Source organism: Plodia interpunctella, chromosome 12 (assembly GCF_027563975.2).
Source record: "Plodia interpunctella isolate USDA-ARS_2022_Savannah chromosome 12, ilPloInte3.2, whole genome shotgun sequence".
NCBI classification, from domain to species: Eukaryota; Metazoa; Arthropoda; class Insecta; order Lepidoptera; family Pyralidae; genus Plodia; species Plodia interpunctella.
Genome location: NC_071305.1, coordinates 8,620,912 through 8,648,660, shown reverse-complemented (window position 1 = coordinate 8,648,660; position 27,749 = coordinate 8,620,912). Strand labels below are relative to the sequence as shown.

General features: G+C 35.0%; 1 protein-coding gene across 1 annotated transcript; it reads left to right on the top strand.

The window, feature by feature from the left end:
- The first annotated feature begins 77 nt into the window (after window positions 1-77).
- LOC128674396 (uncharacterized protein) lies at window positions 78-27,192 on the top strand. Its single transcript, XM_053752892.1, has 6 exons — window positions 78-608; window positions 11,139-11,305; window positions 12,332-12,439; window positions 17,422-17,589; window positions 21,458-21,599; window positions 25,473-27,192. The coding sequence occupies exons 1-6, from the start codon at window positions 101-103 to the stop codon at window positions 25,580-25,582; spliced, it is 1,203 nt and encodes a 400-aa protein (XP_053608867.1). The 5' UTR covers window positions 78-100; the 3' UTR covers window positions 25,583-27,192.
- The last annotated feature ends 557 nt before the right edge of the window (window positions 27,193-27,749 follow it).

Here is a 27,749-nt window from a genome sequence, read left to right as displayed (position 1 = left end):
GGCTCGTGTCGCTCGCGAGGGCGGCGACGTGATATCTCCTCGCGCAGTCGCGAACAATTAGCGCGCGGGGCGGCGTGGCCGGTCGCGGCGCGTCACTATAATGTGGTTAGTCAGTGAGCGCCGGGGTCGTCCCGACGGCGAGAGCGAGGACTTGAGGAGCGTAGGAGAGCGCTGTCCGCTCAGCAGCCGCGCCGGCCACAGCACGGTGGAGTTCAAGAGCGCGGCGTGCGCGGGGGCTGGCGAGCCACCCGCGCCGCCTCTCGCAGCCCTGCCGGACCCGCAACAGTTCAACATCTTCCCGGCTTTCTTCAGCCGACAGCTCAACTTCACGGGCGGAGGAGGGTGTGGGCAAGGCTCCAAAATCATGGAAGAGCTGAGGCCGAACCTGGTTGGAGGGCTGCTTGGAGTCCCAGGGTTGCTGGATGAGCATCAGTCTGACGCGAAGTTCTTGCCGTCTGGTGGAGAAAGTAAATACACTCCGGATAAAGGCAGGAAGTGCAGCAACGCGTCGTCGTCGTCGGCTGAGGAGTTTGGTGGGCTGTACGGTGGCGATCATGCTGCGACGCCCCCGGCACCACCACTCAGCCGTTCCTTACAAGATCACTCAGGTATGTGGATTCCTTAATAACCTTATATTCTTTCACCACACAGCATACAATGAGGTAACGTAGTTTCATGTGCAAAAAGATAAAAACAACAGCGAGCCCCTTGAGAAAATAAGCGATTCAGACATCTTGCGAAATTATTATTTGATAATTATATTAAATATAAATAACAACAACAAGATAGTGTTTTGTTATTGTTATATTCTTTGACAAATTTCGCAAATCTTTATTGAGCTCAATTCTCTTCTTTTTGTACTTGCACCAGGGTTTTGAAGGTTCAGTTCATTTTATGTAAGTAAATATGTCGGTTATGGTATTCTGGCATAACTTCTTCAGATCTCAAATGGATATACGCAATATGATTAATAAATTCAGAGTTTGGAAGCTAGTTTAACTTTGTGGTTTTATCTTTTAACCTTTCGAGTCCGGGGACAATAAAAACAATTGAACAACAATAGGATCGCAGTCCGAGCGGGCTACGCGGAGAATCTTTTTTTTTTTAAATTGAATTTTAATACTAAGGCATTTCAACGTTTTCAACAGTCTCGATGATAAATACAAAACTAACTTACCGTTGATTCATTGCTTCTACAGAAAGTACCTATTTAACAGAACATATCGAGTTCTAAAAATTCGGTTTGGGTAAAATTTTCTTGAGTAACTTTCTTTATGGTTAATTATAAAACAATTAGTATTTTTTTTAAATCAATAATAAACTTTTATTTACTGGATGTGGATGCTTAACTATATGTGACGCACAAATTATGGGAAGTAATTTCTGGCAGTGACGGTCGTGGCAGAAGGAGCACTCACAACAAAAAATGCTATAGTTATCCTCAAGGAAAAGCAGGAAATCGGACCGTGGCGTCAGGCTAAATAACTAAAGAAGTAACCAGGAAAAGGCGAAGAGAGACTCTCTATCTGATCTGAGTTGATGTCAAGTGAGATCAAATTTGATAAGATTGCGTCGTATACAGGTTGTTACAGAATACCTATATACATACATAAAGCGGTGGTGGTGTAATGGTTAAGACGCCCGCCTGTGGAACGAAAGGTCCCAGGTTCGAATACTACTCCTGCCACATGAGTTTGTATACCAATCTGACTCATGTTGTTTTCATCGACCAACACTTGCTTCCGGTGAAGGAAAACATCATGAGGAAACCTGCACACGGGTTGATTATTAACTTGTGTGTGAAATGGAGAAGGCAATGGCAAACCACTCCATTGCTAATACCACGACCCCTCAGTCATGAGGAATACGAGTATGAAGAAGAATATACATAACGAAGTGGTAAGATACAGTTCAGCAGTTGGTATAAATTATTTATGCGAAGTTTCAGCACAGTTAGCACTTCTAAAATGGGTGCTCGTAAGCAGGTTTAATGGACGCGACTGATGCCTACCTACTTTTTAGAAGTTTTAATCTTTAGGTACTTGAAACTTCGCACAAATGATCTACCCTAGGTACTGAATCTTACCATTTCGTAGTAGCTTAGTACAAAACAACGAAAGCTTCGACGTGCGACCATAATGGGCCCGCTGCACGATAATACCACATCGTATGTACTTAATTGGTATTTTGTATATACAAAATAATATACAGTTATAATATACAGGGTGTAATAAAATACATATAAATGTATTTTATAACACCCTTTATATTCCTACCTACTACGAACTTCAAACTACGAAGCTCTTTATATATAAAATCCTTTTCTGCGCCTTGGTTGTTTTGCACTGAATCCTGAATACATGCGCGGTACAGCCTTGTCGAGCGTCACGTAGCTTCATTGTTAGAGAATACGTGCTGTCAGCTTGCGCGCGCCTTTATGCTACCGACTACCTACCTACCTAGAGATACTATAGATTATTCATTTGCTTGTTTGTTCTTTATCAAACAAATAAAATTGTTGAAAAAACCAAATTTTGAGAAGTATCTCGATATGTGTTTACATTATTTAATCTGTATTTCTTTCGCGACTACGGATAGTTAAGGTAACTTTTATGTCTTCTAGGTCTTTGAGATATGTAGTCTAAAAAGGCAGACAAATATGCAAAGCCGTGCGGCGTGAAATTCCGACTTTGAATAGCTACTAAGGGCAATTTAACCTAAGCAGCTGATAGGCATGATAATGTTGCCTATTCAGGCAGATGGCAAGCTGTAAAATCACAGCAGAATCTTTAAAAATATTAAGGTTTTTGTTACGCTAACCCCAGACTTCACGACGTCACAGCCTCGAACGAAACATAGGGAGATAAAAGAAATGCAAGCAAAACCGAGAACGAAAATTATACAAATATACACCATCAACAACGCCGCTTCAAAATTCAGTCCCCGGCAGCTGTAGGCGGTCGTTAGCGACATTTGGTATTCATGGCGCGCCTCGGGCCGATTGTTTGCAATATTACTCTAATTGGAATTGTAATTACTTGCACATATCCCGATAGTACGTGTCGGTATATTATATAGAGATTCACCAATTTCAAAAGTGAAATTTCGACCAAATTGTTATGAGGCTGTCTGTGTTGCTCTATTCCACCATAATCTACTGAACAAATCCAGTATTTAAGTGGTCTTAGCAGTTTTACCTAGGACCTTTGAGGCCAAAGGTCCTGTGATATTTCAATCCCAAAGAAACATTTATTCTAATAAATGTAATATTATATAGGGCTTAGGAATTAAATATTTTTAAATATAGTCAATAAATATTAGATTGTGACAAGATTGTAATTACTTGCACGATTATAATAAAATTCAAAAGGAATCAATTTCCATACATTGTATTTATGAGTTGGCATTGAAATCTTTAAGTTTTCAACCATGTCAAACCCAAACATCATTTTGAATGTGAGGAAAGTAAAATAGATCATTACTTTTTTAAAATAATTATTTATACATTTGACAGAAGATACAGAATTGCCTAGTTTGTCTAGTTTTGAAGCCTTTATTATATTAAATATACTAGTGGTAACTTATATCATCCCTTACAATATAAGATCATTTTACATCGAGCTAAACCTACACAAATCAATCTTCGTAATAAACAATTTCAAAATCATTCTCTTTCTTCAAATCCTCAGGAACCACTGGTTGCACTTGGAAATAAAACTTCCTTCTTCTAATGGACTTTATTTTCTCTTTCTCATTTGTTTTAGCTATTGTCTCGCTAGAACTATCCTTGTTATTGTTATCTGTTGTAGTTATTGCAGGGATTGCAGTAGTCTGTCCTGTGTTGCCGTTCTTTTCCAACTCTTTCTGCTTATTCATCTCTCTCAATTTGTCCAAAAGTTTCTGCAGTCCAGGAAATTGTTGTGCTGCTATCTTCACGTCTTCATCTTCGTAGTTACCTTGATTAATTTTTTGCGTTATACTATTTTGAACATTTTTATGATCTCCTAAATTCAAAACATTTGTAGGATTTAGAAGTCCATTGTTTTTATTGCTGTTTAAATTTGCTAAATTGTTAAATGTATTTAATCTGTTTCTATTTGGATCTCTGTTATTATAGTTTAGATTATTTCCTTGTAAATTGTGATGTACTGGATAGTTATACAGTTGTGTATTAGCAGTTGGAAGAACTGTGTACCTTTGATTGGCATTTTGATTAATCGGTTGCTCGTTTATGCCAAAAATATTCTCGACAGCTCCTAGTAAACTTTGGCAATTTATAACCAGGATATTGCCTAAAAGAGATATAATTATATTTTATTTTGACATCAATTTTTAGGAATTGATTTGCAACTTTCAATATGAATTATTCAAATATACTTTCTTATCGTGGATCACAGAAATTACAATAAAAAATATTGTAACCACAAAAAGCTACTAAAACTAGGGTTGAATTAAAAAAACTACTAAAACTACTGAGTTTGGATTCTTTGAATAAATGTGTCAAATCATTTGCAATCACACAATATATGAATTTTTATTTAAAACAATATATTAGTAAGAAATCCATATAGGTACTTACAAACTATTAATAGTAACACTGGAAAATGTTCAAATCCCATATTTTATTATTTAAGAATATCTTATAATCGAATTTGGTTATAATTACACTTCTGTCTTGAACAATATGATGACCAAAACTGCATTAATTAATGTTACTATCATCAAACTCGGCTCATTGTCACACAATTAATGGCTAATGTAATATCCGTTAACTGATCATTAATTTTAATAACTGTTTTCTGTGACAGGTGTAATTATCAACACAATTTAGTTCAAGTGATTAATAAATTTTCCATCATTAGGCAAAAATTTTAAATATTTTAAATATAATCGTACGGTAATTACATTAAAGCATTACCATCTTATTTATAAAATGCCGACTCTTTACTCAAGTAGCTTCATTTCAGTTACTTATTTGTACTTAGGACGTTTTGAATTTGACCGGAGTATACTGTTAAAATGACAATTCAGATTTAGATTCATTTATTGCAATGTCACAAGTGGAAATTTCTGGAAATAATTATTTCCTGAAAGTTCTTTCTCGGTTTCTTCCTGAGCATTAAAGATCCTAGAGGCCGCTTTTCCTACTATTTCTTCTCCATTACGTAATATATAGTCATCAATATAAGCATACAATGAATAAAATTTTAATTATGCATTAATTCTAACATTAACTATCAACACTATTCAAGTGTACGTTTAAACACCACATTCATAATGATATACTAACTTCCTAAAGTACCACGAATTACTTCAACTACAATTACTTTTCACGCGTAACGATTTATTTGACAGCTGCTGTTAACACTATTGTTATAACATTTTGACAAGAGGCAAACACCAACAACCAAGCTAAAATGAATCTTCTTCCTCTGGTAATAAGGTTGATTTTCGTTAATTTCGGTCAGTATTTGACGCGTGTCGGTCGCGTGCATTCGCACCTGTGATACTTGTGTGTTCACCCCTTTACGAATTGTGTTAAATGTGCGAATCTATGTGTGAATGGCGCGGAAATGAAGTTAATCGTTTGCTTCCATTGTTATGTCACGTCGGCGTGTGTTGGTCACTTGATTTTTTTTTATATCGTTCTGTGATGTTATACATATACTTCAGCAATTCTGTCTCTCATCTCTGAGCTCCTTCCTCAGCTACAATGAGGAGCCCTGAGTCCGCTTCCCCACTTTTTCACAGGGTCTACGCCTTTTTTAATTGTCAGTCCAATAGCACGCATATTTGTTGCTTACTAGACAAACCAATTAGGTACACACTAGTCGCATCTTCTTGCTCGGCATAGAATAGAAATAAGTTTATACAAAAAACAGACACACACATAATAACAAAAAAAAGAAAATAAAGATTTAAAAATAATAATAAAAAAGAAAAACAAAAAGCAAAACGTGGGTAAGTACAAAAAGTGATTATGGGTGTGTGTGCTGTAGTAATCTAAACAGGCCACAACTCAGTGATGTTATTACTCTAGGAGCAATACACTGATTTTCAGTTGGAGCCTTTACTACTAAGTAGGTGCTGCATACTTTCCCCAACTTATACAAAATATCTAAGCCCTGACAAACAGCCTTAATTTCTATGCACAGATGTTGGAAAAGTTGTACTTAATAATTACTGTAAGTATACTTACCTACTCGTTAATAGTTATAGTCGTTGACGACCTCTGTGGCCTAATGGTCATCACGCCGGACTGCAACAGTGGAGGTCCCTGGTTCGATCCCCGGTCGGGTCATGATGGGAAATGATCTTTTTCAGATTGACCCGGGTCTTAGATGTTTATCTATATATGTATTTGTTATAGAATATAGTATCGTTGAGTTAATATTCCATAACACAAGTCTCGAACTTACTTTGGGGCTAGCTCAATCTGTCTGATTTGTCCTAATATATTTATTTATTTAATACTTTGCTTCATACTTTGTTAAATGATAAATGTTTCTACAGTGTTCAGGAATTTTTAAATTGTAAATTGACATAGGTAGATAACATTTTACAATGAAATTAAATTACTTAAATCAATAATATTTATTTTATATGTAATTATGATTTAAGATACTTATACTTGTATGCCAAATAGGCTGAATATATGGAACAAAAACACAAAACAACAATTTGGGTACAAATAAACACATTCTTTCCTTTCTTTCTCGTATTATTGTATTCACAATTGATTTTGTATTGAAAAATAATACTGTATAACAGAAACAGATATAATTTTACGTTAAACATTCCCAAAAACACAGACGCAAACCCAACTTAGAGACGAGATTTTTTTATTTTTTTATTTTTGATTAATATTGAATATTTAATCTAATTTTATTATTTATTTTTTTTCATTCAATATTTTTTTACTATGATATTACTTATTTAACTTCCGTTCTTTTATTGTATTGCCTCTAAAGCCCTTTGTGTCTATAACTATATATATGTCTCTTCTTGCCGGTTGACTGGAAGAGATCCTTCCATGGGATAAGTCCGCCGTTTTAATATGCAGTAAAGGTATTTCAAACTATAAGAATTTTTAAGAAAAAAATTAAAGAAACTTTTATTGTTATGAAAAGCATAAAATAAAGTGCCAAAAATGTGTCAAATCGCTTAAGTGCCCTCAATATGCGCATTACAAATGTGTAGTTAAGCACCTCTCGACATAATGGAGTGGACCCCCGCCGAGAATCGAACCCGCGCCGCTGGCCGGGGCGCGATCCGCTAAGCCTATTGTAATTACTCACTGGATCAGCCGGTCCTTGCGTGATACTGTAGGAATGAGTTGTGATTGTGAATTGTGAGGGAGGAATATTTTTAACTTATTTGAAAAGGAGAAGTTTTATACTAACTGGATCAGCTCGGCCTTGACGCGATACTCTATTTAAATTTATTCCTTTTTTTAACCGACGTCCATAATTGAGAAGTCAATATGTGTGTGTATGTCAACAGTGCATTAAACTATTATTTACAATATATATATTATTATACATATATAATAATATATATATTTTAAATTTCTTGTCTATAATTAAATAAACCAAAAAAGGAATAAATTACAGCATTAAAACTTAAATCTAAATTATAAGTACTTAACTAAAACTGAAATATTTCGTCGTGCGTGCGTACGTTTTTCTTAGCGGACCCTGGGCTCCGATGCTCAACGGCTGAGGAAGAAACCGGGTAACGGTCAGATAAGAGAGACTATGTCACTTCAGCGTGTTCTTGTAGTTATTACACAATATTATGAGTAGTTATTTATAGAGGAGATCACGAGATATAAATCCATCCATCAGACCACATCAAGCGTTGATCACAATGGTGGATTTGCGGCATTTGTGCCAATCACAAATCCATTAACGCACTGACATATGCGATCTGCTGGGGGGTGACGTCACACCCCACCCAACTGTCATTGTGACTAACCTGTGCCAGCGTCGACGGACTTGGAATGTAAATCAATTTTCCGAATTGTGTTAAAAAAATGTGTTTTTTTTTTACTTTTTTAACTTTCTTCTTACCAATTCCTTACTCCTCTCCCAGAACAAGAGGTAGCCATAGTCCTTTGTCCTGCGCCATATAGTTCACCAGTTGACAGCTGTCAAATTAACGCAGATCAGCTTATAACTACTTTTTTGCTTTCTCCTAATTATAGGAGACACCTGTTATTAAGATCTCTATTACAAATACAAAAGTTTGGTTATGAATGAGCGAGTGGATGGACGTGTTAGTTTCTCAATTAACAAATTCTACTGGACAGATTTTGATGAAATTTGATACACGAATAGAATATAACCTACCTACCTACACTTTTTATCCTGAAATTCCCTCTGGAGCAAATTTCCGGAGCGCACTTTGTGTACACAGTGCCTGTATAGATCTAATTTCTGAACAAATGTTTTAACTTTGAATATATGCAATGATTTTGTACATCTTGTTGTGCTGTCGACTGTACAATAAGCTTGCGGCACTTGCGCGTCGCCATTCACAAATCTATTAGTTCTCCGACATATGTGCTCTGCCAGGGGGCTCTCCCGTGGCGGTCCAGGGGACTGTAATCTTATTTAAGATCAATCAGTGACATAATTGAAAAGGATTGATAAGAATCCATTAATATTTAGAGGAAAAAACGCTATGAAAACTACTTAGATGGCTACTCGGCCATATAAATCTCCGAAGAAATATCGCTCTCTTGTTGGAGCGAAAAATTATAAAATTTGTTTATTTAACCCCAGTCGCGGCAGCGCGAGCGAAAAACATCTGCAAGGATAAGCTCGCGTGGGACCGTCAGAGCCTCGCAGCGCCAGAGCCGTGACAAAAGCTATGTCTGTGTCATTAGTACTTTTATATTACCATAAAACAAAAATATTTTTCCGTATTCAATAAAAACACTGAAAACACAAATAAACGTAGATAATTCTTATTATAACAATCTCTCAAATGATTGCCCAACGATCACAATGTGAATGGCAATGTGTGTAACAAACTCAATTTCACATTTATAGTTTGATGAAGTTATAATATTGTCCACTGGCATACCAATTAATGTCGATTTAAAATCTAGATTTATCTTAAATTATTTTTTGGGTTAGTTATGGTATTCATAATACATTTCCTAGCTGTTTACTATGATTCGGCACGAATTCAAATGAATGAGATTTATCGTACTTAGACATGGAATTATTTAAAAATTGATATTCAAATTTTATAACCATCCATACTAGGCTGTAGTTTGATATATTTATTTACACTTCACCTAAAAAAAAAACAAGTTCATTGTAACAACAGGAGAAATAAACCCCGCGTCAGTTTTCACAATGCGACACCCGACACCCACAGATGGCGCTTTTATGTCAATCGTCGTAATTAGGGGATTAGAACCCCAAATGACACGGTCCGGTGTTCTTACGCCCTGGGCACATGGTGTCGACAACTTTTTGACTTGTGGATGTAGGTGTGATACGATTGTGTCAAGTGTGTGTGGGTTTCCATTACGTGACAATTATCAAATTATTATGAAAACTGAATATATTCTGAGAACCATAAAATAAAATATTCAACAAACGTATAACTATTACATTAAACGTAGATATACCTAACTATAACATTTAATGATGCCTATTTATTTAAAAAAACAATTACACAAACATAAAAAATATTAAAAAAAAAAACAAATATCAATTCTAAACAAAATGACACATCATTAACACGCTAATCTAAAAATAAAAAAAATTAGCTCCAATTTTTTCCAACATCAACCTTTTAATATTCTTACGATGGTTGAAAAAAGAAATTTAACTGTAAATAGAACGTAAAAAAATTGACGGAAAAAAGAGCGCAAACATTCTTTAAAGTCATTTCTGTGATCGATTTGCCATTCAATGTACTTGCATTTATGTTTACCAACTCATTTTTCGACTTTTCAGTGTAATAAAACCACAACTGAACTGAGACCAGTGACAGTCGAAGTGACTTTGAATTGCTCAAATATTGCCCAAGATGAAATAAATTTCACAACTAATCAAAGCAGTTTATCATATGAAAGACAACAAATGTTCGGAATATCAGTTAAACATGCAATACACAAACTACACATATTCTATGAAATTCCTTTCAAAACTAATCCCAAACTTACCACTGAATTTCAAAAAACCTAAGCGTTTAAAAATTCTATCTCTAATGGCGTAATCGTATGAAAAACGTCGGCTAAAAGCGACCAATATACTCTATCAAAGCTAAAATGGCTAAAAATACAACCTTTTAAACGTTAAAAGGCCCGTTTACTGTGGACCCAAACACTTAGCTCCATTTTAATTAGTAAGTAGCTCAAAACGCCGTCAAAGGGAATGCGTGAAAACTTGGAACAACCTTTGCTTTTAAAACCCCCCGTAATTTGAGTTGAGAGAAACCAAAGGTAAACTGATTACGTTCCCGATGTGTTTTTTTTTTTAATCTTTCTGACGTTGAAAGAGTTGAAAATCACGTTTATAACTCTGGATTGTGGATATGGCCATTGCTAATGACCGGTTTAAAGGTTGTGTTAGATATAATGTTACCGAGTCGTTGAATAAATGGATAAGATCTACTGAATATTAATGAGTATATATATTTATAATTAGACGTATGAAAGTACAACATATATTACATTTTTACCCAAATTATGGACGAAATTTTAACTTTTTCTTTCTGCCATTCTTATTTTATTCTTCTCTATATTTGTTGTAATTGAATCAACGGCAAATTTTTCCTGTAATGACACAAGTTATTTTAAGTAAGTTATGGTTAACTTAGTTATAAAGACCATTAGCATATAATGATCATTCAACGACACAATTGTACAAATATGTGATTCATAGCAGTAAAATAATCCTAAAGTATTTGTATTTACGTTGTCTCTTTTATGTTTAAATTCAAAATAATTTTGAATTAAAATTAAAACACTTCTCCTTTTTTTCTTCTTTAAGTGTCGATGGAAACATTTTGTACATTAGTTTATTTGGAGTTCTGTACACATTTTCGCGAAACCACAAAAGACGCATACGCGAAACCAGTGTTGATGTTTTACTAAAGTAACCAAATGTTTTCAGCGGAAGGTGCTTTCAAAAAGTTAAAACCAGAGCCCGGCGGGAACAACACGGGGTCGGGAGCGTCAGCACTGTCCCCGGCCCTGGGCCCCCAGCACGCGGGGCACACCCCCACCACCGCGTCCTGTCCCACGCCGGCGAGGAGGAGACATAGGACGACCTTCACTCAGGTACCGGAAGGCTTGATAGATTCCTTATCTGCAATGTCATACGAATGCCATGGGTATAATAGTAATAAAGTCTCATTATCCTATTAATACCATCAATGCTTAATTTTGTGATTACGAATGTGTTTATGTTTTTACACTTTCACGTAAAATCTACTGGCCGGATTGTTATGAAATTTGGTACACGGGTAGAATATAACCGGGAATAACACATATGGTACTTTTTATCCGGAAATTCCCACGGGAGCGAAGCCTTGGGGGGCAGCTAGTTTTCTATAAATATTTTCATTTTTATTCACTATACATTTTTGATTCCTTTACTAAGATTTATAGAAAGCCCTTAGGGTGTAGGGTGTAGGCCTTTTCTAATTTCCTCCAAACTTTTCTACCCTTGCCTGTCTCTATCCAATTTTTTGCCTGCTATATTTTTATACCATTTGTCTGTCTTTTCCTTCGTGTTTCGACTTTTCTTTTTTTATCTCAACTTTTCTGCCGTAAGTAAACAAAGATTTTCTGCTCACCTCATTGAACCAGTGACGTCAACTAGGTGATAATGTAGGCCTCCTTCACCTTAATAAGCTATGTTAAAAGTAATTAAATCAGATAGATTTTTCTAATGTAAAAACAAAAAAATATGGAGCTTGTGTAACAATTGAACCTTTGACGTAACAATTGTGAAGTCAGAAATCATATACTTTAATCAAAAATAATAATAATAAGTTCGCAAGTACATCTCCGTGGTGTGCTTGGCGAGCACGCTTTGGATCGTGCCCCACACCATTTTAGATCAAACATCTCACAAGGCCTCTACATGTTGGACCCATGTCCCCATGCAAGCCTCAAAGGACCGGGCTACGGCCCGTGAAACTTGTGAGAGATACAATTAATAATAATAATAGTGACATTTTATTGTCTTGTTTGATTATTTCAAAACCTTGTGAATTTAATATTTGCATGTCAGCCAATAGCAAATTTAACAAACATATTCTTCGAATCACAATTAATAAAACAGTATTTTCATTTGAACAGGAACAATTAGCAGAATTAGAAGCAGCGTTCGCGAAGTCCCACTACCCAGACATCTATTGCAGGGAGGAGCTCGCGAGGACCACCAAACTCAATGAAGCGAGGATACAGGTCAGTGCCACGCTGTCTATCCATCAACACAAGCTTCGAAGAATTCGAAATTGGAACTTTTCACGTATTTACGGCGTTCATTCATAATTTAAATACTGCCATCGCGTACTTACGATGTCCATTCGCGCCGTTTTAGCTGTCAATTACAATTCTAGGAATTTTTAACGACTTCTGAATTAACATCGGGGCTGGTAACGCGCATGTTATGCTCATGGATCGCAGGCGTTCATAGCCTGCGAAGAACATTTCTTACCAAGGGGGCCGCATGTCTGTTTCCTTGCTCAGTAGTATATGAAAAAATGTAATTTTTTATTTATGTAAAATATAATATAGAACAAAAATTTTAGATAAAACACGGCACGAAAAATATTCTATATCCACTATTCTACTAACATTACCGTTTTTTTTTAAAAATAAATATATAATATTTTAGAGCATACAAATAAAGATCTAAATATTAATAGAACGACTAAAAACTTAAATTAAAACACCTCACTACAGTCCATCCATCTTCAAAGTACATTCACACCACGTAGCACAGTAGCCTACGCCGTAGAGGGTCTACGACGTCTACAGAGCTACGTGCTACAGAAATAAAGTACGTTTCCATTGCATAGTCCACAAATCGTAACCTGAATAATAATCTTTCTGACGTAATCACCGTATTACATAATATAATTTGTGACAATATTTTTATAATATTTCATTTACAGTCAACAGCGCATCAACCTATACAAATTCAAATTGAAAATTCGCTCTTATTACAGCATAAAGATCGTGCTGAGTAACTGGACATGCAGTTGAATGTACTGACTTCAGAATATATTCGAGACGATATACATATCGTCTATAGACATAATTATCGTCATTATCATCACACTTATAAGAAAATTAGTTCAGTTTCTCCATATTTCTTTTATCACACGATGGATAGCTAAAACATCGCATTTCTCGTAGTCCCAACTGTACCTATGCTATGTGCTTTTCATTTTATTCTTTAAAACCAGACCACAAATTCAGAAAAAAATCCAACATGCTTGTTTTATTTATGTCATGAAAAAATCACAATTCACTCTTGTAGTAAAAATGTAACATCTCAATTGGCATTAAATTCGCAAAAATAGATCAACAAAATAGAAAAGAAATATGCAATAATGCCATACCAAAGCCCATACACAAATCTATTAACAAAAAACTGTCGACGCGCAACAGCAAAAGACCGCCCGCCGAAAGTCACGATAGAATTGGCGAAATATCAATGATGCGCGAATTCGCGGATAAGTCGGATAATACGATTTGCAGAGCCCCGGGGCGATTGAATTAAAGCCATCTGTCCCTTTCTCCCGTATGAATACGAAGCGAGCTGCTTGAGATAGAGATCTCAGTTTTAAAATCGAAATCCCCCGGCGACGATATTGATTTGACCCGTAGCTAATGTCACTTTAAATATTTATACGGGAGCTTTTGCTTCCTTTTTTAAGTGACGGGTAATTTTGGGTTGTGAAAACAGAGTTATAGTATAGTTATGAGCCAACTTCTCACTGCACGAAAAATATAACGCTTAGTGTGAATAATGGGGATCGGGCTATTTTTGTGTTCAGATCATAAATCAATATATACGAGTATATAAAACTCTTCCGTTAATGAGTAACTGACTGACTGACAGACAACATACCTACAACCGTAACTATTGGGCGTAGAAAGCTGAAATTTGGTGTGTGTGTGTGTGAAATTTGGTATGATAGTGTCGGGGAGGAGGAAGGGATTTCCTGAAATTCCCACGGGAAACGGATTTTTACTCACAAACGAAAAGCTAGTGGTCTATAAACTTGACCAAAAAAAATGTATAATTAACAATTCAAAATTTTTTTAAAATATCAGTGCAAAGGTGAGGTTAAAAGTTACATTTTAAAGTTCAAATCCTATCATAATGAATAATCTAATTACGTTAATATTTTCCTCTGATTTTTTTATTTAAATTAACTGTTACTACCACACGAAGTAGGACATTAAATATCAACAATAATATTTTACAACACTGAAATGAACGTGCAAATATTTTTAACGACACGGTGCAAAGAATTGTTTATCTATGTCTATTGTTTATCTATGATTATTGATTCATCGCGATCGACAGGTTATGTAATGTAGATCTCTATAGCGTTATAATAAATTTTAAAAATAGAATACTATACAATATTTTTTATTTTTGTCCATAAAGTCTTGCCCTTATATACTGTCTGTTATGTAAAACATGTGATAAATAAATTTATTAAGGAAAATGAAGAATAAAAGTCTGTTAAAATATTGTTTACAGAACAGTATGATTGTAAAAAAGTATAAAAACACATTACAAAAGAACTCCGTGTGCATTACTCCGAAAGTATCTAATAAATAGAAGACAAAGCAACATTTTACACAGCTTCGCGACACAAGTGATGTTTTATTCACGGCCCTATCAGGCTAACAATTACTCTTTTCTTTCAAGAGCTCGCGACAAAGTTCCACAAGAAAATGAAAGGTTCTACCAAACGTTATTACGTAAATACCTACCTACTACGGTTAAAAGCTTGTGAAATACGCGTAGGCGGGTGCATACATAAGTATAGCTATACATGTGAGCATGTGTGTGTAGGCTATTAACGTTTACACGACTACATAAGAATGTAAACGCCAAGACGACATCTCTCCCTTCGAGAGGAAATTTCGATATAAAAATACGAGTTGCGGGGTTCCCGGGGCGCGCGGGGAGGGGCTGGCCCCCGAGGCATTGCAATCCCATCAAATGGATACGTAACGAAGTTAGCCAGCACTCCCCCGCGCCCCGCGCGCCCCCCCGCATTGTCTCTACCCTCAAATGAATTCTACAATTGGAAATAAGAAAATGTTTTGTCGAAGCCCGTGCTTTTTCAGTTTTAAGGCGACCGTTTTCGCCGAAGTCGAGCTTTGTAGAACTGTTGGGGCTTCGCAATCGAGTTACTTGTTCGATATAGATGTTTTGTTACTTAATATGTTTAGATAAACGTTTCTTGCATTAGATACTTTGGTATTTATTTATTATCACTTGTATCGTTTAAATTTACTTTTTGTTGCCAGACGACATCCAAACCCAATAACATCCAAATCCACAACTAGAAATAATGATATTAAATTTATCTGTGGAAGTATTGGTCTTATTTAGGCTCCACACTATCGCCGAACTCGAATGCATGTGCCGACAAATGCATAAGAAATATGTAATAATCATTTCGTACTGAAATATATACATTGTTAAAAGCAACAGTGTCACTGTCCGCCATACTAGGATTCCGTGTCGTGGCGAGCAGTGTCTTCCCTTTTAATTAGCTTTGCGTAATTTATATGACTGATTTTATTTACCGCAATGAAAAAACACCAATTTATACCGAATCAGTAAAATTCACTTTAATTGTATTCTCACGTGATTATGTCTTTTTTGAGAATAAAATATCTATAAACCTAACATATCTGCCAAATTTTGTCGAACTGTTCGCGGATAGTTTGGAGCCAGCGTTAGGTTCATTTTTACAATCTGCGCGGAAGGAGGAGCAGCTAGCACATTTTATGTTTTTCTTTCGCACCAAGACCAGCACGGAAAACTTTACCTGATAAAAATATTTTACACATACAAGTTAGCACACTGTATTTCTGTAATATCTCTATTCAGTTTTATTATCTTTGTTGAAATAATACGGTTATTTAACTGCGAAATAATATTTTCCGCTCTACAACGGAAATTAATTTTTTTTCGTGATATCACTTACTAAACTAATATAGCAAAAAGTATACGAAATATTATATATCAAAGCGATATTTTATAGGACACCGGAAATTAACAATTTTTTGTTTCATCGCTCACAATTTACTACTCTATTACTAATATAAAGACTGATTTTCTTTTTTACAAATCATATTTTTTTTCACCGCTCACAATTCCGTCTACACTAATATCCTCATAAGTCTATATGTATAGTCAGTTATGTACTGTAGGTATGTAGTGTATCGGGTTATTTATATGGGGAGTGCGTGCGAGGGTGCCGCCCCCGCCCCCACCCTCCCTCTAATCAGCTCTAATCACCATATCAAACGACGTCCCTGTTTCGATGACAACACGTAGATTAGACGTGCTTCCCATTGTTTTTTAAGTGCTGGATAATTCTATTATCTTTTCTAACGGATTGATTTTATAGCCACTGATCGCTGCTTTTCTTTGTAAAGAAAGATACAGAAAAACACAATAATTACCTTGATTATTTCATCTGTTACTAACGGCCCGTACCGGCTTCCCTCGGGTAAAACCATAATACGAAAGTCCTGAAGTTTTCGTCTGTCTCTGTGCCAAATGCCATCAAAATCAGCCCAGTAGTTATCAGTTTATTCATATTAAAAAAAAACTCTTTATTATTATGACTATATATACTAGCAGCCCATCCTAGATTCGCTTGAGTAAAACAATAATAAATATGATCTAATAGAGTCATTCCCGTCGCTTTGACACTAGTGGTGACTGCTTCTACATGTGGTCTTCTAAGATCAAGAATACCAGAAGTCGGCGACATCAAATTTGAGAGGTCTCTTTTACTTCACAGTAAAAAAACCGTTATATTAAGTAAGCCAATTACAAAATAATGTATGAGTAAACGACTTTTATAGGTAACTTGTAAAATAAATGTTGTGAAGCCGTCGGCGTCTAACGTCACCAATGTTTGATAGTGTTTTTCAAACGATTTATAGTCAATATTAAATATTCTATTGCATCCACATTTTGGACATGAAATACAAAATAAAAGTACATTTGTGGACCGCTATTAGGAATAATTGGAATAGAACAAAGATCACACACGAAGAAAATATAAAATTGCAAATTAAAAAAAATATATATCATTTCAATCGATACATATACGAGTACATTTCCATCGTTGCGCCTTGAAGGAAAAATATGTCTAATGATCATGTAAATCCAGGTGTGGTTTCAAAACCGGCGAGCAAAGTACCGCAAGCAAGAGAAGCAGCTGCAAAAAGCCTTAGCACCGTCCGTGTTGCCTGGCTGCAATGGCATGATGAGGAACATCCAAGGCTACCGAGGCTACCAGCCATACCCGCATCCTAACACCATCAACCGGTATCCGCAGGTAATTGCATCAGTGTTGTTATTTTTAACCCCCATAAGCAAAAAGAGCGGTGTCTGCAGCATCGTAGCTCCCAAACGGATGAACCGATTTTAGTTTAGTTCTTTTTGTGTCACAGATAATTTTATCCCGAATGTCCTTAGCTATGTTTCATGAAAATCCGTTCAGCCGTTCAAAAGTTGTAGCGAAATGAATTATCTATCTATCTCGATATTATAAAGTCGGGTGTTTTTTTAATTTGTCTAACAAATAAACTTGTTATTTTAGATGATTTTAACGTAAGCGTAATAATGTATCATTAGATATTTCTTGTGATTTTAGGTGTTATGAGGATTAGAGTTTTAAGAGTAAACGTTTTAATTTAAGATAATATAATAATTGCCCAACAGTAGTAGGACACATTAGGCAGGCTATAAAAAATGTAATACGTACCCAATTTGATTCGAGTTGCACCTTTTTCATCGCCGCGTGTTCCTGGATGTATTCGGGGATGTAACGCCGCGAAGCCTGGGTCAGCATATAAAATGAAATTATAATATTATTTTATAACCATATGACATCAACCTTCGTCTTGGAATTGTATATTATTGCTTATCAAATGCTAACCCTACGTGTCTCTTAGTTGACTCGTACGACATCCACGGGAGGATATGGATCGCATCATTACTATAAATAGATTATTCTAGCACGGTGATCATCAGTACCTAGCATAAAACAAGCAACGCTAATTTTGATGCAATTTTCAATGCTATTTAAACATACATATTTACATTACATTGCTATTTAAACATTTATTAGCGAAGGTTTACACAATACAAAACAGCCTATTGGGCCGTGCAAAGCCTGGCCTGCTCGACAGTAACTAAATATGAACTACATCGCTCGTCGCTCGCCACATCCGACTTGCCGCCGGCAATCCACCGAAGCTTCCGCTTGGATGAGAATATCATGAATATTGCAGAAATATTACTTTTAACTGATTTAAAAAATATATTTTTTGGGCTATAATTATGTCTACATACTATAATAATAGGGATGAAATAATTAGTTAAATATAAAGGGAATTTTATTGACTTGGGATTAAATATTTTTAAAATGAATGCAATTTCTAACTTAAACATTTTCTTTGATTTTACTGTTATATTTATTTAAACATTTTTATGAAAAAAATAAAAAATAATGCTATGTTTGACATTCCTATATCAAACATAGCATTTTTTTATATTTAATCCCAAGTCAATAAAGTTCCCTTTATACGAGTATAATTACATTTTTACAGATGTGAGGTTATTGAGGATCTTTCACATTTCAATTTACAATTTTTAGCTCTGTGCGATTTTATGTAAAGGGCAAGTCCGGTATTTCCTAACTATAAAATTATAAACCCGAAATTATGTTTGTTAGTTTGTTACCTCTTTACCGCATCTACTCAACAAATCATATAAAAATTTCACATATATATAGTTAGGAGTATAGTTATGACTACTATATATCTCTGAAAAAAGAACGTGTTCCCGTGAGAAATTGAACGGGCGAAGCCGCGGACAAAATCTACGTAGTTATAATATAAAATTGGCGAGTTAAATGCTATATCAAACATGAAATGATGCCAAAAATGACAAAGCCCGTGTGAAACCACCGTTACTATCCGCTAATCACAGCCTGATTACAATGTAATGAGATTCAGCAAATGATGCAAATGGCGCCGACGGCAACCAAAATGTGGTAATTCATATCGATTGTCACTTACATCAAAATATGTTCATGCGAGCTATGTTCCGGGGCTCCGCTTTTGTGGGATTATGGCATGTTCTATTATTATAGTTCTGTTCATGATAATACTTGTATTAATAATAATTAGGAACACTGTTCTAGAAAGATTGTGGAGATAAATAAAGATTTTTTGAGTTTTTTGAAGTTTGAAGTTCTGCTTTCACGTCAAAACACTGCACCGATGAAATTTGGTATTCATATAGAGCCCCGTTCGAAGATAGGCTACTTTTTCTTTCAAAAATCAATCTCCGAATGACTATACTAGTCATTGGGCGTTGATTGTTGAAAAAGAATGGGGTGAAAGTTTTTCTGACAATCATGTCTGTTCCGCTTTCACAGAGAAATTCACGCGGGCGAAGCCACAGGCAAAAGCTAATACTAATAAATAATGTAGATTTCTACCGGTGAAAAAATTTTGAAATGTACTCCCCTGGATATCATACGGAGTAACCCAGGACAGGGCAGGAGGGAAGTGCTTTGGCAGGTGATAGGCTACGATTGCATTCCAGAAGCGGGTTGACGGTAAATATGTTATAAAACAGAGTCCTCTACCGCTTCTGTCTGTTTCTTCGCGATAAACTCAAAAATACTACTACTACTGCACGGCTTTTTATGCGTTTTTCTCCAATAGATAGATAGATAGATTTAGGTGTATAATTTATTATGTTTTTACCCGAGCCAAGCCGGAACGGGCCGCTAGATAAATATAATTCTACCACGCCTGATCACCAACCACATAAAAGTTGCGTTAAAATGGCGGCAATCGACTCGGTTGCTAACGTAATTCAGATAAACCCGCGCATTAACTAAAGTGTTAATCTGAATGAAGCGCGTGGTTAATTCCCGATTAACATAAAGCGGGAAAAATTATGAAATGAATCGTCATTACCGAGGTTAGCGGTACGCTTCGATTTTGTGTTCCATCTTCGGCATTCGTGTTTCGGGAAAATGAATTATTTTCACACGTGAAATAAGATTCACATTTTCGTTTACATGAATTTACCAGTCCTACCTTCACACTGGGCCTTCGCGGCGGGTATTCATATTTTAAACTCGCTTAGATTTCGTATATGAATTCCTATAATTTTTAATCTGTCCAAGAGCTCTCTCTATCTCATCTAAGCGTTTTTCCAGTTACTTCCTCAGTGCTCCTCCTTCCTTGTTCTAAGCGCTCCGGCACTCTTAAGCTCCGGCCTAGGATTCGCTTTACTTTCTTTTGTTCTCCATTGAGCCCAGTCTTCAGCATTCTAGTTGTGAAACCTCTATTACTTCTTGGGTTTGCCCCTTCTACTATAGAACCAGGCGGAAGCGGCATAGCTAAACATTTGTTTCAACGTGATTTGAACTGTCAAAGTTAAACTAAAATCAAAGCTTTGTCCGATTATGAAGTATATACCTCATAATCGTGAGGAAACCTGCGCACTGGTTGACATTTTAAGTTCACTAGTATGTATGCGACTCAGATTTTAAGCGATCAAATCTGATAGCAGTGTTAGCAATAACACACTCGAAAGAAATATATTTACGCTTATATTCAGACCCGGTTTCTGATAATCAAGTAGAAGTTAAATTTATCTTTACTGAAAATTCGTATGAAAATGCAAATAAGATGAACATGTAATTAAAATTATTGCATATTCATCAGAGAACCATGATACACGATGGGTGGAGCAGTAAGGTGGCTTCGGAACTATATACTATATACATAATTTAATTTACACTGATCATCATATTTCACAACTCTGCTTACCCAATCAATTTTATTTGTTTATCAAAATATCATTACTTTTTTGTTTCATAATTATCTTTTTCTTTTCTCTTCCTAATGCTTCTATTGTTTTTTTTTTTTGTCGTGAGATTTTATTTGTCACAATAAATTACATAAGTATTTTGTGTCCTAATTAATCGAATCGGTTCTAGACATTTTTTTTCTGACATAACTAACTTCTTCCAGAAATAAGTTATAATACGCGCAGCATATTCCACCAGACCTTATAGAAGGTACAAGAACATATTACCTGGAAGGCATTAGTCCAGCGAGCCACAGCTGTGGTAGATAGGTCGATGATGTGATAATATCCAACTTTTTTTCTCACAGCACCACGGCAGTTACGAGGAGCTTCAGAAGGATATCTTCTCGCTGTCCCAGATGGGGGGCGGCTCGTACCCCATGCCCCAGGGCTTCTCCATGGGGCACTCCGCCAACATGAGCGCCGTGGGCATGAGGCAGGACACCATGGGTCAGTACATATTTTGCTTTTGCTTATTTTTTTTTATACTAGCTTGTTGTATACAGTAAATCCCTGATGAAAAGACTGCGGTGACCACCGCGGCCTGGACGCCTGCATAGGCACGTCATCGTCAGAGTTGTTCGGAAACGCGAGTACAAATATACTTATATATCGTGTAATAGTATAACATTGGATAAAGTACACACAATAAGCTTTTATATTACAAAGTATCCTGGTATCCTGACTGTGGGATGTTAGCCCGATATCCATTCTAAAATGCATATGGTGTTTAAAAAAAAACGACTATAGCTATTCTTGTATTCGAGTAGGCATACTTACTTTAAATCTCCTCTCTATTCAGAGTAATTTCAACAAAGATAAATCAGCAATCCATTTTCGATTTCCAAGATCAATATCCTTTCTCTAACAGTTGCCTTTGTTCTTATAGCTTCTTTTAATAAGAATTGAAAAGATTATAACATATTAAAGTCCACCGCCTCTCTCCCATCATAAGTTTGAAACAAAAAGTTTGACAATTCCTTGGAGTTTCAGTTAGCGCCGTGGAGGCAATTAGGCACAAAATAGCTATAGTGCAGAAGTGGTACTATTGTCCGTTCTTGTTATATTTATGTCCTTCTCTTCAGTCGTATTCCTCTTGGCTGAGGTTCGTGGTCATTATGTAAAATGTAACATACTACTTTCTTGGCAGTATTAATAGTAATTGCCTTCACACTAGATGATAAATTGTCAACTACTTTATTTGCCATGGACAGATAAAAGTATAAGAATGGGAGATAAAATTTAATCCGTCACTGATATAGAGATTTTTATTTTCATTTATTACTATTTTAATATAGATAAATAAATTTTAAATTGGACAAGAAGTCCTCCTATCGCTTGCTGGTTTTTTAGTAACGCTCCGCAATAACTAAAAGAATCGTATAATATTTATAATTAGTGATTCAGATGTATATCTCGTCTGTAACTTCTAATTAATGTTTCTCCTATTCACGAAACCTCTCTTTTTGATGAAATAAAAACTAATCCTACTTATGCCTAAACTAAGTGTCAACATTAACGATACCACCATACCAAACCAAACCAGAGCGACCATCAAAATTAAAAACAATGTGAGATTTTTCTTGACAAAATAAAAAAGCAGCGCCGCTCCCGACGGGTTATTACATAAATATTTTCTTGATGTTTATAAAAGTTTGAATATAAATATTAAATACATTAAATGAAAAGATAGACATAGCACAATATCCGTTTATAAAAATTGTTTTGTGCAATAAAGTTTATATATTTTTTTTTATCTTTTTTTTCGAAGCTTCAGTTGCTTGATGCGACTAAGCCAGCCTCATATAGAAACTCCATTTTACTTATATAAATATAAGACAACACTTGGCTCTAAGATATATTAGCTATCCCTTTAGGTCATAGATATTTTATGTAATTACCGAGTTGCGCGAAGCGACACTCTTCGTACAAATACCCGGGTAAAGACTGCAGAAGCCCGGGTGATCTGGATAAAGAGTTCAATTTGATGCGGACTCTTGTATTAAACCACCACTTTTTTTCTCATTTACACAGTTTCAAATCTCCAACGCAACTAAAGTTAAATTAAAATTTTGCGATTCAATCTGAATATTAAGTAATTAATATAATTAGATTTCAGTTCATTGGGATATTTATAAAATATCTTCACATAGTATATAATATCAGTTCTGATTCTGACATAAATTTAGATTATTTCTGAACCCTATATTTCGGGAAATAAGATCGATTTTTTTTCTGAAAAAACAGGATGTATGAAACTCACATACTCACTCATAAACTTTCGAACATATTATGATAATTACACATTAGCTCCGTTTGATCAAATCGATGTACATGTAATTCCACATAATTTACTAACGCTACCCAAATTCATATAACTACTTAATTAGCGTTAATTCGAAACGTAGCAAGTTTCCTCCAAGTCTGTACTGCGGAGATTGCTAATTTATGCTGCTCAACTTAAGACGAATCGTAATTGGTACATATTACGTATAACATACGATTATATACTTGAGTTGACATGGGAAATACACACCTAGTACCGTGTAACTTACAGATAACCATAAGTATATTTACACATAATTTTCCTAAAGATGAATTTTTAGTGCGTTTTCAAAGGGATTTCGAAATCTCTGAAACTCAAAAATATTCTAAAACGACGGCATTCGAAAAATTGCTGACTAAAGGAAATAAACAAAGATGGAATAAAAAGGAAAAGGCCTTTGTTCAATTATGATCCCCAGACAGTGTCTCCTTTATTCGTTTTAGATATATTGGCATATTTCTCTGTTTTGATCAGCCTCCCAAAATGTCTTGAGGCATCCCGAATAATCCAACACAAAAAAATATCAATCTAGCATGCCAGTGCGAAATTGAAAAGGGGTATTTTTTCGCTATTCGAAAATCGAATACGTCTCGAAAGAGCGCGATAGAGCGTAAACGCCGCCGGCGCACATTCCGTCGTAAAAAAGTGGCGGGCATCGTTCCGTAGATATTCTAATAAGAAAATTTCCACTACATTTACTTTGGCGGCGTCCTCGCGGCGTCTTCGCAAATACCTTATTTCCTGAAGCGAGATTGCATCTTGACATAAAATATGGAAGGGAAAGTTAACACTCCACACCCTCCAGACGCGCCGATTCGAGCAATAAAAATGACGCTGTTGTCGTTTTATTTATTTATCTGTATTGAGCGTTATTTTTATGACAAGGTCTCCGAAAGTGAATATATCCAACATACGACACATTATTCATTTAATGACTTTATTGAATTGTTTTAGTTAGATTTCCAAATAACACTTGAGCGTCACTCGAAAGAAATATGATATATTTCTCATTCTCTCAGTGCAGCTGTATTCTATATATATTCATAAAGTATTATAGATCATTACAATATACCATAATCAATTACGTACTCAAATTATTCCATCTGTGGGAATCCAAATTAAATGACTGTATACGAAAGTCTTCTGCGTTTTCATTATTTTGCAATCTTGAGAAAACGCGAGCTTGATTCGAGTTCTCTATCTTTCCTACCCTCTTACGATACAACATATATATATATATATATATATATACTTTACGTACGTTGTATATAATTTTGCATGGGGCGCTTCGTGAGAGAGATTTGTAGACCAATTTATTAGAAGGTTTTTAACTTATTTCTGACTTTGTTAATAAATGGGTTGTTTTAAATCCTACCAATAATTTAAGAGTCATATTTTAGTTACATTTAAAGCATCTATTTTATTTTTTTTAATGAAAAGTTTTCCGAAGCGGTGACGGACCTGAGAACCGAAAGGTCCCAGATTCGATTCCTACTCTTGCCGCATGTTTTTGTATACCGAAATGGCTAATGCGCGGTTATTATGATACATATACGTCTATTTTAACGTCTAATATGGGACTTATTTATTATATCTAAACATCTAAATCAAACAAATTTCGAACCGATCTCTGGTTTTGTGAACCCACAAACTATTCGTCCGTCACATCCCTGTTTCAATTGCCAAATACTCTTTTCTTTTTATAGGTTTTTTCCCTTACATTTAGGAAAAAGGACCACGCGTCTATCATCGTCATCATCATATCTAGTTACTGGTGTCCATGAATCATATGCGGTATTTACTTACCGTCAGTCAACCCGTATGTAAGTAACGAAGCGGACCCTGGACTCCGACGCGGAAAGGAAGCAACCGGGAAAACACGCAGATGAGTGAAATCCCGTACGCTCGTTTGCCTATACCATAAAAGAATGTGATTATTTTGCGGAAAAAATTATAGTTAAATTGATAGTTTATTTAAGATTTTTTCTCATTTACAGGCATGAGCGCCGAGGACGAGTGGTATAATAAGTCCCTCTCTGCTCTCCGGATGAACAGTGGTCACCACGCGAACCTAGCTGCAGCCCCAATGCTGCAATACCAGACCTAATCGCTGCTGCATGGCGCCGACTACTCCCCGGCGCCTGCGCATGACTACGCATCACCATAGTCAGCGAGCAATGGATAATATTATTATGTTATATGCGACATTCTTGAAATTCTATTGCGCGTATAATAAAGGACGTATGTGGTGGTTTTGTGTGTGGATAAAAGGACAGTGGAAGCGTGTCTTATTTTGGGAGAAAAAATATATTTATCAAAACGGAAACAATGAACATATCGCACTTAATAGCACTTTAGGCGATCAATTTGTGGAATTTTATAACGAAATCTGAAAAGAATTAATTTACTTTGTTGGTATTAATGCATTTTTATTGTTTTCAACGATATAAATTGTGTAGTGGAAATCTAAATTTCACCTCAAAATTAAATCTTATGCAGTGAGCTGACAACTACACAAGTGCATCCATTTCTTATTTCTTCCCTAGGTAAAATTAAATCATCACATTTTTGTAATTTTAAAACAGTTCCTATGGCATCGATGTGCGATTAATTTGGATGTCTTTAAATAAATGTATTTTTTGAATTTCATAAAATGATTAAATAATTTCACAAAATAATTGTCATCAAAATAAAAAAAAAATATTACGATAAAAATGTATGTACATAAAAGCGCATTATTTCAGAACTTATTCTTTATTAAAGTTTAAAAAAAAATCAAACGAGATGTTTAATAAATAGTTATATATAGGGACAAATAGTGTTTTATTTATTAAGTAATATTTGTTTCAAGATACGGATATTGTGTATGCTAGTCATATTGTACAGTTATTTTAAATCAATCTACTAATAAGAACAAATTCACATCTGTGGATTTCTTGATTGTTGTATTGATTGATTGATTGATTGATTGATTGATTGATTGATTGATTGATTGATTGATTGATATTTATGTATTTCTAAATAATTCATTGACACCTACTGAATTTGAATTTTATTAAGTTTAATTTAATAATTAATTTTGTGCTGTATAATTGAAAATCCTGTAGGTGTCAATTTTGGACTAATTTGCGAAACAAACTCTGTAAATACTCGTTTTGCATGATAAAAGATAAATTAAGGTGTTAACAGCTCAACGATGTGTAATATTAACTATCAATTAGTGTAATATTAAGAGGCCATTTCACGTAATATAACAAATATACCGAAGACGAATCTAGTCAATCGAGTTTCCTACAATTATGTCATTACATTATAAATAAAATCTCAGTATAGTCTAATAGAATAACTCAAAATGCTTCATCATGCGTTCAATCTAAATCATTATATTTATTTAATAATATATGTGCTTTCTACAATCTACACAATAAACAATACGAATATTATATGTTATTTATTATATTAATATACTACTAAAGCTTTTTATCCTATGTGTTTTGAGAAAATATTCACTAGTGCTGGTTGATACAGTAAGTGATTTAGATTAAGTGAGTGATGAACATGGAATATTATGGTTTGGATTTTGTAAGATATATACAAAGCCATATCAATTAAGACTGTTTCGGAGATCTCGCCATATGGCCATCCTGTGCATTTAATGTAAATATAATATAAGGAACTTGTCTAAATATGAACATGTGTAAAATGAAATAAATTGTCTAAAATGTAAACAACGACTAATTTTATTTCATTCGACTTTCTTCACTTCAAAATAATACTTGATTTTTCTCAACTCCCCATTTGACTGTCATTTTACTGATTACTATATTTGCCGTCCCCAATTGTGATTACTAGAATCTATCATAGCCATTAAATATTAAAAAAATATATTAACATCAGTTTTAATATCTAAATATTAACATCAAAATTTTGAGTTGCTAAACCATCTCCAAATTCTAAGTAGATAGATTAGGCTACATGAATAAAAAGGTTGTCTGGCCCGGTGAAAGAGCCCCATCTGCAGTATATGTTGGTCAAAATAATGAAATACTTCCTAATTTAGTCCAGTATCCTTGTCATTTATTCGTATTACGATATAATTGACCGTTTACAAGCCGCGGAGTTTACTTCCGAGAGAAACTATTGCAAATGTAAACAAACACTCTTTACTTTTTGTAATTGGTTAAACAAAACTTACGCAATAAATAAGTAGTGTAAAGAGCACTTAATGAATGAAAAATACGTCTTAAATGACAAAATATTTGGATACTTTGAAA